Source organism: Wasmannia auropunctata, unplaced genomic scaffold (assembly GCF_000956235.1).
Source record: "Wasmannia auropunctata unplaced genomic scaffold, wasmannia.A_1.0 LD335983.1, whole genome shotgun sequence".
NCBI lineage: Eukaryota > Metazoa > Arthropoda > Insecta > Hymenoptera > Formicidae > Wasmannia > Wasmannia auropunctata.
Window position 1 is genome coordinate 58,268 of NW_012026907.1, and position 16,060 is coordinate 74,327.

Genomic DNA, 16,060 nt, shown 5'->3' on the forward strand with positions numbered 1-16,060 from the left:
AGTCTTTACTTTAAAAAAATATATATATATATAATTAATTTATGTAATATGAAGTTTTGCGTGAAATAGAAAGAAAAAGAAAAACGAAAAAGAAAGAAAAATGTGGCATATATGTATAATACACGATTAGCACGGACACGAACCACGTTCTAACTATGATTTAATCGACAAAGTTATAAGATAGACGTACTTGGTACGTAGTTCCTTTTTTGAAAACGTGGACGTGGGTCGCTAGTGTACGGGGGAAATCGCTGGTCCCATCCAAAAAGCCAGCGTGGCCTCTCTCACGCTTCTCTCTGCCCATAGTCTCTGTCACTGCGTTTATGTAAGTAGCGACATCTCGCGGCGTGGTGGGATATTCCATACGTATCATGTATTCATGCGTGATGTTTCTGAGTGTTGGGAGCTTGGCTAATCTGTGTTGGGAGAGCGGTGAGAGTTGTCAGTAACCTAACCTAATCGCACATTGCTTGGAAAACACGAGAATGTTTAAAATAGAATAAGTGGAAGTAATTTTCTATAAAAACAATAGAGAATTTATGATAGCACAGCTGTAGAAAACTGTAGAAAACCATGGCGATGTTCGAAGTGTTGAGGAAAGACTACAGCGTAAGTATAATATTTGGAATAAGTATTGCTTTTCATTGGAAAATTCTCGTTTGAGACTTCACGTTACGTTTACAAAAACGTCTTATTTCTCCTTCCTCCCTCAGGATTATTTGCAGCAGCATTTCAAGCTGTCGGACGTCGCGTTGTTCCAAAAGAAGTGCGTCGAGCGTTGTGCGAATGACAGCGACAGGAAAGCGGCGATCGATCAGGCGCTCCGGGACACCCTGCTGGTGGTACTGACGGAAAATGCATCGGGTAACGTGCGCGCCCTCGAGTCGTACATCACGTTCTGTATAGAGCTCTGCAGGAAGGACCTCGCGACGGCGAGTATGCCGGTGATGCTGCTGGGCGACATCTTCGATTCGATGACGCTGGACAGATGCGAGCAGCTGTTCACCTTCGTGGAGAACAACGTCACCGTGTGGAAGGAAGATCTCTTCTTCACTGCCTGCAAGAATAATTTATTACGAATGTGCAACGATTTGCTGAGGAGGTTGTCGCGTTCGCAGCAGACGGTCTTTTGCGGCAGGATACTGCTGTTCCTCGCCAAGTTCTTTCCGTTCTCCGAGAGATCTGGCCTGAATATCGTTAGCGAGTTCAATCTGGAGAATCACACCGAGTTCGGCGTGGAGAAAGCGGAGGAGGACGACCTGGAGCAGATAACCAAAGACGACGACAAGTCGGAGAGCAAGATACCAATTGATTATAATTTGTACAGAAAGTTCTGGGCTCTGCAAGACTTTTTCAGAAATCCGAATCAGTGTTACAATAAAATGCACTGGAAGGTCTTTTCAGCTGTGAGTTTGTATATTTTCTTTAAAACAGTGGTGCGATTACTTACTTTTATAGATCTACAAAAAAAAGTGTTAATCTTTTGTAGCATGCGTCTAATGTGCTGTCAGCGTTTGCTTCGTTCAAATTGGAGGAGCAGCGCAGTTACCCCACGACATGCATGAAGATGGACACTTCTATGGAAGGCTCCCATAAAGAGACGCATTATTTTGCAAAATATTTGACCAATCAAAAGTTATTGGAGCTGCAGCTGTCGGACTCCAATTTCAGACGATATGTATTGCTGCAATTTCTCATTCTTTTCCAGTATCTGAATAGCACTGTAAAATTCAAGGCGTAAGTATTCCCCACTGCTAATGCAATACGATGAATATAGTTTCATAGTGAAGACTCACAAGCCTTGTACGTTCTCGAATTTAACAAATTATTCGGCAATTAGTGGAAATGCCTCTGAATAGTCATAAAAATGTTTGTTTTTCAAAGCTTCCTTGCCAGTGGCTATGAGACAAGGTCTGCTTTCCTTAAATTAAACGTCTCGTGATGTGTACGTAATCGAATCACTATGATGTTTATCACTTTTAAGTGAGACGCACGAACTCAAGCCGGACCAAGTGGAATGGGTGAGGACCACTACCGAACAAGTCTATACATTACTGACCGAAACACCGCCCGACGGTGCCACGTTTGCCGAGACCGTGAAGAACATCTTGAAACGCGAGGAGCACTGGAATGCATGGAAGAATGAGGGTTGCCCGCCGTTCAAACGACCGGCGTCGGATGTCGGTGACGAGGAGCCGCGAAAACCGAGGAGACTGAGACGACGTATCGGTGATATGATTAGAGATGCGCAAACGATTGGCAAATATCACATGGGAAAGTAAATATCCTTTAAATACAAGGAAATGAATTAACATTTGCGTGAGACTGAATAATTAAATTTACGTTATTCTTTAATAGCCCAGAACTCACTAAATTATGGAATTTATGTCCGAACAATCTCGAGGCATGCAAATCTAAAGAGAGAGATTTCCTTCCGTCCTTGGAAACGTATTTTGAAGACGCCATAATGGAATTGGATCCTGCTGCAATGGTCGATGATAAATATAAGTAAGTGTTATCAATTGTGATATCTGTTTTCCTTGTGATTATGAACATGTTGGTTTATTGTGCTTGAAATGGATTACACAATTCATCTCGTATTCCTCCTTTACACACAACTTTCAATTCTCCAATTAATCTCTTATAAATTGAGGCAATACACAAAATAAGAATCGAAATTGAACCCGAGATCCGTTGACAAAGTCGAGCGTTCTTATATACATATGCGTCATCTCGTGTGATTATTAAAAATAGTTTTGCATTTATAGGAAGGTGAACGATGGCAACTTTGGTTGGAGAGCATTAAGACTGTTAGCAAGGCGGAGCCCACATTTTTTTGTTCACGGCAATTATCCTATAAACAAATTACCTGAGTATCTTGAGACGATGATTAAGAAAATTGCCAAGGATCGTCCAGTGAGTATCTAATGTTCATTATTTTTTTTTTTACGGACAGGCTTAATTTATTTCAATACCGTTATTTAATCTTAGTCATTTTTTAAATATTTTTTTATTGTAGCAGACACAGTCTGATGCAAAGTTGGAAACCGAGGAGACGCCGCCGTCGGAATCGACCGATCAAGAATTCAACGAAGATGTATTGAAACAGGAAAGTGAGCAAGTTGACGCTGAAAGCGCTGACCTTAAAGCCAGAAAGTTGAACAAAGTTACACCGGAAATGGTGGCAAAATTATCGGAAAGCCTGAAAAATGACTGGAAAAAATTAGCGACGAAATTTGGTTATACAAATGAAGAGGTATATAAAATATCAAGCATTTCTTATCATAACACTAACATTATTCGTGAGATTTTAATACATGATACGTATTCCAGATTGCTTTCTTCCAAAGCAAAGCAACGCCATATGAACAATGCAAGACAATGCTTGAGATATGGGCGGAAGAGGACGAGGATGCATCGGTCGAGAATTTAGTTTATATTTTAGAAGGTTTAAAATACACAGAGGCATTAGCGGTAATAAAATCTTAAAAACTCTAATTTATTGAGTAAAAATTACATAATTATTCCGATCAAATGCATACAAAACTGTACTATATTTTATTATTTGTAATAAAGTTTTCAATCTTCTCATCATTCATGCGTTCTAAGTTTAAAGACAATTGAAACCATTAAACTCCCAACTATTTTACTAATTCAATTTCGATTTTATGTACATATATTCTAAATTTATATATTCTAAATTTAGCTTAAAATTTAATTTATATATTATAAATTATATATTCTAAATTTAATCGAGAAAAGCAATAGCGTTAAATCAAGATGAAAAGCAAATATTTTTTTACTACTGCCTTTATATTAAGACAATTGTCTTCAAATTAAAGTGCAGATGTTGCGAATGTAGTGTTATATTTTGCGTCGAATGAGTAATATTGATATATGTATATACAAGAGGCGCCACAAAAGGCAAGATCGTTGTGAAATGAACTTTTTATATTCAGTTCCGAATTGCAAATATTTTATATATATTTTTCCATAAATAAAATTAGATCTATAGTGTGGGGGCCGTGGCATACATGGTAGTGTGCCTGCTCTCCCATGCATACATGGGTAAAATACAATTAGTGTAAAAGATCCCTTGTTGAATCAATTTTAAATTTCTTTGGTCTAAAAAATGTTCCGTTCCTTTCATTAATTAAAAACCATAAATTCAAATTTCAAAAAGTTATTGTATAAGTAAACGTTGTAAGTAAAATAAAGATAAGGGATGATAAAAGAATGTAAAAATTTTTTTTAACAGAACAAATTTGTGACAGTTTTAAAATTCTGTATAAGCTGTTTTAAATGTAAGCTCAAGATATAATATTCTATTTAGCGATCATTTTAACCAAGCCATTTTATCGGTTTTCATGTCAGATAACGTCAATTAGTTTAATCGATATAATATGTTTAAAATATTTAATACAAATATACTTTGAGTGTCATTTTATTTAACGTTTCATCTATTTTGCTACAAACTGCTAGCAGTCTGCTAACATTAATATCAAAATGTCATCTATCATTATGCGTTCGTTTTCACCATGTGAATCATGCATAAAACGGAATGCGCGCGCAGACTAACGCGTCGCCACTCGCCAGTTCGCCATGACAGTCTCGGCAGCGCGACAGTTCGGAACGCGGGGAGCGCGTCGCTCCGTGATTAATCGCGAATTTTGCCAGTCGAAAGTGCGCGACGGGTGTGAATTTTGATGGGAATTATCGCTCGAGGTGACAGGCGATCGCCGAAATGTATCGGTTACCGCGCGCATTCGCGATCGACGCCGTTTCGCCGATCGTAAATCGACGCTGCGCCGACGCGCCGTGTTGTGGCTTCAAAACGCCGGCCGCGCGGTTTCGCCGCGATGATTTTCGCAGCTAGATTCCGATGCCGCGGATCGCAAATGATCCGTACGTCTCTTTGAGAGAATCGAGGACTAACGTTGTCCCTCCGTTAGATGTGGTATGTCCGCAATCCGGTTCGTCGCTCGCGGTTATGTCGCGTACCGGTATGATCATGTCTGTCGGGAGTAAACATGCGGTATTCCGATGTAGCCGGTCAAGCAGATTCCCCGCGATTGTAGCACATTTCTGGATAAAATGTATATCGGTCGGTAATGTATAGAATGTATTTCTTCGACGGCTTCGACGTAATTCCGTACGAGAATTCTTCAAATAAATTCCGTGCGACCGTAGTGTTACTTGTAAATATGAATTGTTCAGACATTACATGTGTAAATTAATTAAAATGGATAATAATAAGATGAGTCATTGATAATAATCAGGATTATTTTTTTATTAAGCGCAATCACTGGTTGTATTTTTTTTTCTTAAATTTAAAAAGTCAAAATCGCTATGGTTGTTACAATCGTTATCTTTGTAGAATTGTATGAGTAAGTTTATTAAAATGTGGGATAGTAATCAGCCATACTCGCGATAATTTTCTGATTAGTCACAATCTCCGTTTCTAATTTTTTATACACTAAAAGATATATCGCTGTAATTAATGTCGTGACTATTATTTTTACGAAATTACGTGCATGAATTAATTGAAAATCTTTTCTTGTTTTTTTATATTAGACATTTATAATATAATTGATGATGTAACAGAATTATTAAAAAATATATATATTAAAGTAGAGGCCTTTCCTTTAATTTATTTTTAAAAAATAATTAATGCCGTAATTAATGTGGTCGCTGTTATGAGAATCATGGATATACCACATCACTTCGTCTGATTTAACATTACCGATTTGTATTACGTGAAATTTATGTTTTTATGTATTATTGAGAAAAAAGTATCGTCTAAAAATATGCATCTAGTGCCAAGAGTGAAAAAGAATCAACAAAATGTCGTTTTACAATCAGTAAATGCAATTAGTAGCATATTTTAGTTTTGAGATTTCTAGGAGCAATTTTACAATTTACGCGTCTATTGCATTTAATAAAAAAATTCGCTAGTGTCGTGATTTCTCTCAAACTGACACGGACTAAAAGTATCGGTTCGTATGCAAACGAAAACGGGAAATTAATGGAATAAGTCGCGACTGTACGCGATTGTGTGAACTGTCGTAACGTAATCGCGGCGAGATTGATTCCGTCTTAATCGCGCGCGGAGATGGTATACAGTGCGGAAATTTCCGGTTCGTCGCTCGATCACGAATCTGCACACGAGTTATGTACATTTGCGGCGACCTGGAAGTCCTTTGAGATGAGATGGGACATTGGCGCAATCAACAGCCTTCCGCGGCTCTCTGTGAGGACTCAAAGTAAGAAACCTCTTTTTTTATAGAAGGTACCCGTATTTACATGTGTCATTAATGCAAAATATTTGAAAGTTGATGACTGAGAGAAATAGATACCTATTTTCTAAAATTAAAGTAATTATTAAAATTAAATTTTCTTTTATATTATATATATATATATATATATATATATATAATATTTGATTTAACTTTTTATTCTGCATATCAATTAATATACAGATATAACACAAGTTGAATAGATACTTATAAAAATCTCCTTTCGAATCGGTGAACATTATCTTATGTTTATAATTTGGTATTGAATTAAATATAAAATAATATAAATCATATTTTTAATTTCTATCGATTTGACATAGTAAAATATATTCTATTTCTCATTGACAGATATTAATAGATATTAAAGATTCTTTATTTTCATTTGAAAATTTCATAATTCAATTATTTATTAATTGTACCACATAAAATAATAATGCACAAATCTATTTATATGTGCATTGTTTTTATATGTTATTTTACATGTTATTTTATATGTTATTATACAAAAAGGGAAGAGATGTAGACTCGAGAAAACTCCTTTTCATCTTTTATTTAGAAAGACAATAATAAAGTGTACAAATAATACAAAATTTGGAAATGAAACATTTTCGGTGCAAACTATATCGAAGGACAATCGATTGTACGTTCCTGTATATGTCACGAATTACTATTGATAATTAAAAAAGTTTATGTATGTACCTAGGAAATATTCGCCAACAAGCTTGCTGACAACCTAAATATACATATGATATGGTTTCACGATCAATCTCTACATAACTGTAATAAATTATGTTAATGTTAACGGTATATCTTCGAGAGTTATAGACATTGACTTAGATCTGATTTATGCTCGGTGTAATCCAAGAACCAGAAACATAAACCCTACGAGACTGAGAGAGAAAAAAATTGTAAATAAATAAGAGAGACGTGTATGTAAATTATTGTACATATTTCGTGGCAGCACTTTGATGAACATTACTCATTCACATGTATGTGTGTGTGTGTATTTAGGCTTGATGACATTACGTATCGTATGTATTAAAAATTAGTTGTGTCATACATATTAGATACAGAAATTAGAAGTATAATATACATGTCGATGCATTTTTGCTGCGTTTTATACGCGATAATATTAAAGCCGTCAATCAAAAATGAAATTAATTAAAAAAAAAAAAAAAGAAATATTCAAACAAGTGCAGAAAGAAATTTTAATATGATTAAGAATATAAGCTTGTTTTTCATTCTTTTGTTAACAATTAATTTCTAGTTTTTTTTTTTTCGCAAAAATTCTCGAAAATTTTTGCGAAAATCTCAATGATAATCTCTTCAAAGATTCAGAAGAATCGATCGCGTTATCAACTATTCTTAAAGCGACTGATGTACGATTTAAAGTACATTTTCTTTCTGGATGACTCGCAAGATACACGGAGCATAAATCTTCGACAGTGAGCCGAGCGACTCGTCGTCTGAAACTCCTTAATCGATGTGCCTCTTACGTCTAACATACACACTCATTGTCAATATGTATCAGCTAAAATGTAAATGCAACTTGATCGCGGATACGAACTTCATTTTCGATTTATTTAGGGCAGTGTTAGGTAATTACTTCCCTAAACGGTACAGCCCGCATTCGTAGCGCACTTAATAGTATATTCGGCAGTGCCGAACGTATCTAGGTTTCAACTACTTGAAGATTCGCATAAGTACACCTTTGTATTACAAATTAGATGGTTAGAAACGAGGAGAATTTAGGCAAGTAATTGAGGATTTGAATTTCGAATTGTACCAAAATCCAAAAATGTCAAAATTAAGTTTGTTTGATTCAGAAAAATGTTACACAAAGATAAAAATTTATAGAGTTTTCCATTTTATATCAAATAAGTCTATGAAAACTCATCTGAAATTATGCTTTTTTTTTAAGAAACGTAATTGAAACAATATATATATGTTCTATCTTGAAAAATGTGTGTCTTCCAATATAAACTATCTACGTTACAAAAAAGAAAAACCAGAAGTAAAATGAGAAAAAAATAGAAACGATTAAATCTCAAATTTTTTTTATCTTCCGAAAATTTTTTTATTTTAATTTTGAGATTACCACGATTTTGTATTCAGAGCTTTCGTTCTTGCGATATGACAAGCTATCGGTACGGATCTAGTTACAAAAATCGTTCGCCTGCATTTTCTGGCTTTTGAATAATTCAGGAGTAGGCTGAGAGTAAGCGTCGTCCAATAGGTGTTATAATACAGGATGAGACGAAGGGATATAAAACTAGACAGAGCCGCTTTTAGCATTTAAAGTGCGCTATAAACGCGGGCCCGAGCGAGTCTAGCACGTACTGTTCGCTGTTTTACGCGTCGCTCGCTTTGGCGATCCATAAGTATTTTTGGACGTTTATCGTGACGAGGGGAAAACGTTTAACGAACGTTGAATCGCGATAGAGAGCCTTCTCGATAGACCACGAGCGATCGGGGCTTTCGTATAAAGCGACTGATAAAAGGGAGGGAAATACCCGGTGCGAGAGTACGCAATACGACGAAACACTGACGAGTAGTCTAGACGATCAGTCTTCTTTTTATCTTTTTAAGAAAGATCGAGAGTAGAGAAAACTGAGACGCGACTGAAGCGGATGACGGCTAGTGGCTCGCGGCGGCGAAAGAGTATAAGTAATTATACCTTTGGAATCGGAGGATAGCTTCTCGTGATCTCGGGGGAACTCGCGCGGAAAGATGAGACGTGATGCTGGTTCGCACACGATATGTATATCGATATGAATTACTCGAACGTGGGATTTTTCTTTTATGTATATATATAATATATATATATTATTATATATGTCACGCGAAGAAACGCAGCACGCGCGCTATCTGCATTCCCTATTTACATAACGGCTCGATTTTTCGCGTTGCGAAACGGATGGTCGGAGGTGCAGCGAGAGTATTCAGTATTGCATGAGCTCTTCCAAGTACTCCATGTAATCGTTCTCCGTCATCTCGATGTTGTCGTCTGGTCGATTGTCGACGCCCCGCCGTCTCCTCACCAGCTCGCTCGACACCTCGATGCAAAGCAGCGCGAATTTATTGTCGCACGAGTATCGTACTTGTTCTAACAGTCGACCGCCGGTCAACGGCGAGCCTAGTCCGTAGCGATCCGAACTGCTCGAGTGCCAGGCGTCGCAGTAAGTGTCCATTGCACGATCGCCGAGTTTGTGAGAGCCATGCCACGCGACTTTCTCAGGCCTGCAATCAAAACAAAATGTTAATTTCACGATATTAAGAAAATGAGAAGAGAAAATATATCGTCATATATATATGACGATATATTTTATTTTTTTATATATTTATTAATAAATAACTAAATAAATATATATATAATATATATTTATTTATTTATTAATATATGTATATACATTTTCAAATTAATGAGTAATAATAAGTAATATTGTTCATAAATTCATTTAATTAATTTGTCATTTCAAAATTAGTAGTAATTTAATATACAATTTATACTTGAGGATTGTTAGATTTTCTCTTATATACTGTTAAATCTATAGTGTAAAATTTAATCCAATTTAAGTCGTCACTGCTCTTGCTTAATATATAATTATTTTCAAATAAAACAATGACATTTAACCCAAATTTGAGTGAAATTTGAACTGTTTTAAATTATTTAACTCTATTGTTTTAGTTAAAAATAACTACATATTACGAGCAGTGGCGACTTAAATAAGGTTAAATTTGACACTATACAGATTTAACAGTGTACAGTAAAATATAGTTTCTTTCGCGTTTTATATATATTTTTTCTTTATACTTACCACGCGAAGTCAGTAAGGATGTTCTTCCCATTGAAGCTGTAGATTCTGGGATTCTGAGAGAAGTACGCCCCATTTCCGTTGAACATCTCTTTCCAAGAATTGAACAGCACGTCACCCTAAAAATTTCCGATTATCTCTCAGCAAAATATTTAATTTTCAAAAAAAAGCGTCATGGTAAAGAATTAGATATTATTCCCAATTACCTTTATATTAACTATAGGAAGATCTCTATCTCCTAATCTGACGATGCTATCGACGTTTTGAACTCGAGAGCTAAGGAAAGCGCGGAAGGTACCTTTCAAGCCTGCCCGCCTGGATTGTCGATAGCAAGCGTAGTCTGCTCCTCGTATACCGTGCATATCTCCGGTGAACGGCTCATTCAACGCAGCCATCCTCAACTGAAAAACATAATTGAACAATACTTCCAATCGTAATAATAGCGTGCACATTTTTAATTAAAAAGATTAATTAATTTTTAATTAAATTTATAAAAATTCTAATTAAAGAACTATATTCCCTTTTATTATATTCATGCACGGCAATCTAAAGAAAAAAAATTGCGAAATATTATATAGTAAATGAATGGACGGAAAAAGTCTCGATTAAATACGATACAATCTCACCATTCGCGGATACCACTGCGCAGCATGGAAAAGAAGTGCAAATTCGATATTAAGACGGTTAATTTCGACAAATAAGTGCCTTATGCGAAAGCTGAGTTTAAGTGCCTTACCCCTGTTCCGTCGGCTTTCACGGGTATCTGGTTAATTAAGTTGGATGCTTCGAAGGGAGGGTTTGCCGGCGGTGGCGATGTCGTCGGTGGTGCTGGCGTTGTGATAGGCAAAAGTGACCCGAGCTAAAGGATAGATTAAAAAAAAGTTTGGTTTTAACTAATTACATTATGATGTTCTTTGTAACTTTTGGTACTAACTGCGATATATTGCCATCCGTTGTTAACTCTGACTAGTAAAGCTTGTTCGTCTATGATGTAGGCCAGGGTTCCGACTGGACTAACACTAGACATCTGAAAAACGCAAAAACGAGAGTGTTAAAAATAGATCTGCATATGCGCATGAAAAAGCTGTTGTTGTTAATGAATCTCACTTTTGTCATGGCTTCTGTGTTTTGGAACGTAACAGCTCCTGGCACAATTTTCGTTGTACTTTCTAAAGGTCCCCTTGTAGCGGCGGTAACGACACCTTGAAAACAATTTTCAAAGTTGTTTAAAAATGTAAGAATGCCGATGTTAATGTGCAGTTAATAGACGATATTTTATAAAGCATTCGAAAGAACGGCGATTCTGATGCCTATATTTGCTTTAATATCATACTGTAGTTATTACCTAATTGCTCTTTCAGTTCTTTCAGTTGCTTGAGTTCACGTAGAGCTTTCAATTCGTCCAGACTACTTCTGGCTCCTTGCGGGTATGCGAGTGTGAAATTTAATTATGTTATAAATATAATTGGTAGGCATAAAGCGTGCGTTTGAAAGCGGCACTTAGAATAATATAATTAAAAGAATTATTATTAAGGAAAGTAATTGCTAATTTATAATGTTACTATAAACATTGCATTAATGTAACGATGTCAAGTCTCTTAATTGAAATTAATTTCTTTTTAATCTGACACAAAATTTATGATTCATAATTTTTCTTTTATTGTCGAAGTGCTCCGTCACTCAAGTCCATTATCAAACTATAATAACTGCCAACTTTCTAATATCTTAATGTCTTTACCTTGCCTGGGGGGGTAGTAATCTCTTTCTCCGAAAACGTGACTTCTACCGATCCCGGGTTCTCCTTTCTGCCCGATTAAAGACAGGCCGGGCGGACCGGGGGGTCCGGGGGGACCGGGAGGTCCTGGAACTGGAATATATTTTCCTTGAGACGGTGCTCCAGGAGGTCCGGGAGGTCCTGGAGGTCCCCTTTGGCCTTCTCTTCCGGGTTGTCCAGGAATTCCAGGAAAACCGTCATCCCCTTTGTCGCCTTTAATCTAGAAACGTATTTTTAACGCGTGAATAGATCGTCACGATGTTTTTCGCGAAAACGCGTCGATGTAATTCAGAAGCTGCGATTATCGATTCCCCCTCCCCCTTTTTTTTCATCGCCGCATCGCATCGCCTCGGTAGACAGGCAGACAGATTTGTAGGGAGTCAATAAGTAGTAAAGTATTGCCAAGAAACAGGAGCGGTTGATTTATCGGAAACATCGAAGAATGAGATGCAACGATCGGTTAGGCGCATCACGTCGGCTTTCTGTCGACGTTTCTTCGTTGCGTTCTTTTTCAGCTCAAAGTTCAGCGGAGACGACTTTACGTGCTAGGCGCGAGAGAGGCATCCCTTTCCGATCGTCGGAAGGCGATATCGGAATTTCCTGTTGCTCGCGCTGTGATCGCTCTTTCTCGAGGAATAATCTATCCTTGTCGTTATCAATGTTGTATTATGCCCTTAGAAAAATGATGGATATCTCGAGCGATTCTTATCGTTGTCTATGTACTTTGTATTTTTATGGAATTTCCATCGTGGGGGAGAGATTTCTTTTTATTGCATTCACTGAGATCTCTACGATCTCTCGGCTGATAGCTCGTCATAAGAAATTCTGATAGTATGTTCCAAATGTATCAAAAAATATTTTAGAAATCGTTCAACGATTTTCTTGCCACACTTCTTCAAATCTCAATACGAAATTCGCAAATTTTCACCAAAAATATTAAAAATTAAGTTAATCGGAAAACGAAAACTCCGTTTTACAGCCTTAAATCTTAATTCACGAAAAGCTCTTTTTCAAAACAAGGAATTCCTGAAAATTTCAAGGAAGAATTAGATTCTCAATTAGAAACTCATGAAAGAATCAACGTCCTAAAATATTGCTCTGGATATATTGCAGTATAAACTATTTTTGTGACATACTCTGTCTTTGCTTTCTCATTTAGCTTTCTCAATTGCTGGTCTGCTTTACATACTTCATAGCTAGATGTTGTAATATTTAAAAGGATTGTTATTCGGTATACGTCTGGTCGTGAATACGTTACACATACGCTTGTACACACATGCAGACTCGTGCAGCAAAGTGAGGCGCTATCGCGCGTATCAGCATGCGTTATTTGTCAGTTGTCGGCCGTGACAGCTCGCGAAACTCCGGCGGAGAAAATTTCTGTTCGGCGCAACGCGAATAAATCCAGCGACGAAGACGCGAAAAAAAAAAAAGGGGCGCACGCCAGGCGCACTCTTGCATTAATTTCCATCACTCGCGCCGCGCCGCCCGTTTGTTCAAAGACTTCCGTATCGTCCTATTCACAGGGATATATGTGCCCCGTCACTTTAATCCGCGCCAGGCCGAAACCGCGCGCGAGGTGAAAGCCATTATTTTTATTTCCGCTCCTCTTCCAGCCCCTCTCCTCCCCTCCCCTCTCCTCCCTTTTTCCTTTAAAACAAAAGGCAATGTTTCTTGCTCTCGCCGTTCGCGGACGATCGACTGACGGGGTTATACTTATTCGCGTGGAGATTCTGTGGAACCCGAAGAAAGGGGTTCGGCTCGACTTCTCGATTTTCGCCTTTTGGTAGGCGCTTGGATTTATATGTAAAGTTAGCATGCACGCGCGAAAGAGAGAGAGAGAGAGAGAAGTTTACAGGAGCGATACCACGACAAGAAGCTGGAAGTTATACTTACACCGACAGAAACACCGTAAGGACTCGGTGCGCCAGGTTCCCCCTTGTCTCCCTTGGGTCCCATTGCTCCGATACTTCCCGGAATTCCAGGAGTCCCAGGACGACCCTACGGAGGACAGTGACAGATGAATCGCTCGTTTGCGTTTTAATTAGCGCAAGGGATTTCGTTGGTGTTACACGGCCGACGGCCACGGCGGCGCGCGTAGTGATATAATTTTGATACGCGTTTAAACCAAACCATAGATATATATATATAGATTGCTAATGTCCTATTTTCCACCACAGTATTATTCTTATCTCTCCAATTGAATCTCATCATATTGATGAGAAAGTGTCCGCGCATGGGTGTTAACCGTGTAAAGCGCGTATTTCTCATCACTATTACATTTTCTGTCTGAAATTATCTGCACTACTCTCTTTTAAATACTCCGACCATAAATATGACTCTAATGTCCATTTCTACCAATGTAGATTAACTTTAATCACGGTTTTATTTACTTTTTTATCTTTTTCTAATTCTTAAAAGTAGAAAAAGATACAAAGTAACTTAAACCTGGATTAAAGTTAATCTACGTTGGTAGAAATAGACATAATCAAATTAAATCAAATCTAAACTTGACAGTTAACGCGCATGCACGGACACTTTTTCATCAACATGGTGATTTTCAATTGGATACACAAATGTAACGTGTATCTGCAGCAATCTATATATCTATATGGTTTAAACGATTAATAAACGTTTCTTCGCGTCACTACGACGACTAAAATTCGCTTTTAATCTTATAATAAGATGCAAGAAAAACTGCGCGTTCGTAAATTATTAATACCCCCTATACGGAATTAAAAAGATGCTGCATTTAGCGCTTGTGCACGGGATTAATTGTTGTTTCATGCGGGTTGATTAAAAGCTCACCTTTATGTTCTTCGGTTGGCATTGTGAAAAAGATAAAAATGACGTGGCTTAGAAACGAAATTAGAATAGGCTTAGAATCTCAAGCTAACGTTATTATTATAGAACAATTGTCCGACGTATGTACGTCCGACTGCTGTATTGTCAATACTATTGAATACCAACGTAATATTAATAATTACAATAATTACGCTCTACAAACAATAGATATTGAATATCAATAGTATTGCTATAAATAATATTGCTAATAATATTATGCATTATTATGTTATTTTAATTAGTACTGTTTCATTATTATACATTATCTAGTATTGCTTCACATTACTATTGTTATTCTATATTTATATCTATTAATTTAGTCATTTGATTAGGTGTTTTTTGATTTTTATTATAACAGTGAAGTGAGACAACGAATCAAAACACGTACCATCCATCCTGGTAGACCGATTTCTCCCGTAACTCCTGGTTTTCCGGGAGGGCCCACGGGACCAGGCGGTCCAGGTCGTCCTCTCCTGCCACGTTTTCCTTCGGCGCCTTTCTCACCTTTGATGGTGATATAGTCGCCGGAATTGGCGACGGTAGTAGCTCCAGGAGGACCTCTCTCACCTCTCTCGCCTTTAGCGCCAGGTATGCCGGGTAATCCTGATACTCCGTCTTTACCCGGTTCGCCTTTATCTCCTTGAGGTCCTTGAATACCGTTTATTCCGGGAATACCGGCTGGCCCGCTGTCACCCTTATCGCCCTTCTCGCCCTTCGTGCCCTTATCGCCCTTGTACCCGCGCGCTCCGCTATCACCTTTATCCCCCTTTGTGCCAAATCCTTGATTAAATAACGTTTCAAATGTTATATCTCGTTGTCCTCCGTCTTGACGGGATAGATATTGAATTTCGTCATTGTAAGATAGTTAATATAATCCATCTTTAACTGAGTTAGATATCGTACAAAATAATCGGGAAAATCAAGAGAAATCGTCTTTCCACTTTATTACGCTGCTCCCCCTTTTAAAGTCTTTAAAAATTTATGAACGTATTCATTTTGTTCATCAAAAAATGATTATTGATAAAATAATACAAACATAAGTAATAAATGATAGAATTGCGCTTTCGCGACGCAATTATATTATTATTTAATTAATTTTACTTAATGTTTTATTAATATCAAACTTTTATCATAATTATCGTGTAGACTAATAGAATGGTTAATGAAAAAATTTAGGGTAAATTTTTATTTGTATATAAAAGATATCATTTCGCAAAGATATCATTGCGCACAAGAACAAAAATTACCAAATAAATGAATAAATGAAGAAATATTGGACTAATGTAACTAATAAATTTGTTATTGGTATATGTTTAAATAAAAATCCTCAT

General features: G+C 37.1%; 2 protein-coding genes across 3 annotated transcripts in view; one reads left to right on the forward strand and one right to left on the reverse strand.

Annotated features, from left to right (window-relative positions):
- The first annotated feature begins 368 nt into the window (after nt 1–368).
- Nucleotides 369–3,594, forward strand: LOC105454553 (THO complex subunit 1). 2 transcript variants are annotated; one of them, XM_011697228.1, is made up of 9 exons: nt 369–609; nt 714–1,406; nt 1,490–1,737; nt 1,885–1,911; nt 1,985–2,278; nt 2,359–2,508; nt 2,769–2,916; nt 3,020–3,256; nt 3,334–3,594. In XM_011697228.1, the coding sequence occupies exons 1-9, from the start codon at nt 574–576 to the stop codon at nt 3,487–3,489; spliced, it is 1,989 nt and encodes a 662-aa protein (XP_011695530.1). In that variant the 5' UTR covers nt 369–573; the 3' UTR covers nt 3,490–3,594. The 2 variants fall into 2 exon arrangements, with proteins under 2 accessions (XP_011695530.1, XP_011695531.1); XM_011697229.1 differs by lacking the exon at nt 1,885–1,911 and having other exon boundaries at nt 372–609.
- Nucleotides 3,595–9,238: 5,644 nt separating this feature from the next.
- LOC105454561 (collagen alpha-2(IX) chain-like) overlaps nt 9,239–16,060 on the reverse strand; it is a 49,358-nt gene continuing 42,536 nt past the window's right edge. The window contains exons 8-18 of the mRNA XM_011697237.1: nt 15,112–15,509; nt 13,782–13,886; nt 11,850–12,105; nt 11,457–11,531; nt 11,219–11,313; nt 11,046–11,138; nt 10,848–10,970; nt 10,738–10,752; nt 10,318–10,512; nt 10,115–10,230; nt 9,239–9,536 (exon numbers count right to left, since the gene is read on the reverse strand). Of these exons, the coding sequence (XP_011695539.1) occupies nt 9,239–9,536; nt 10,115–10,230; nt 10,318–10,512; nt 10,738–10,752; nt 10,848–10,970; nt 11,046–11,138; nt 11,219–11,313; nt 11,457–11,531; nt 11,850–12,105; nt 13,782–13,886; nt 15,112–15,509 (1,769 nt within the window). The remainder of the gene's footprint in view (nt 9,537–10,114; nt 10,231–10,317; nt 10,513–10,737; nt 10,753–10,847; nt 10,971–11,045; nt 11,139–11,218; nt 11,314–11,456; nt 11,532–11,849; nt 12,106–13,781; nt 13,887–15,111; nt 15,510–16,060) is intronic.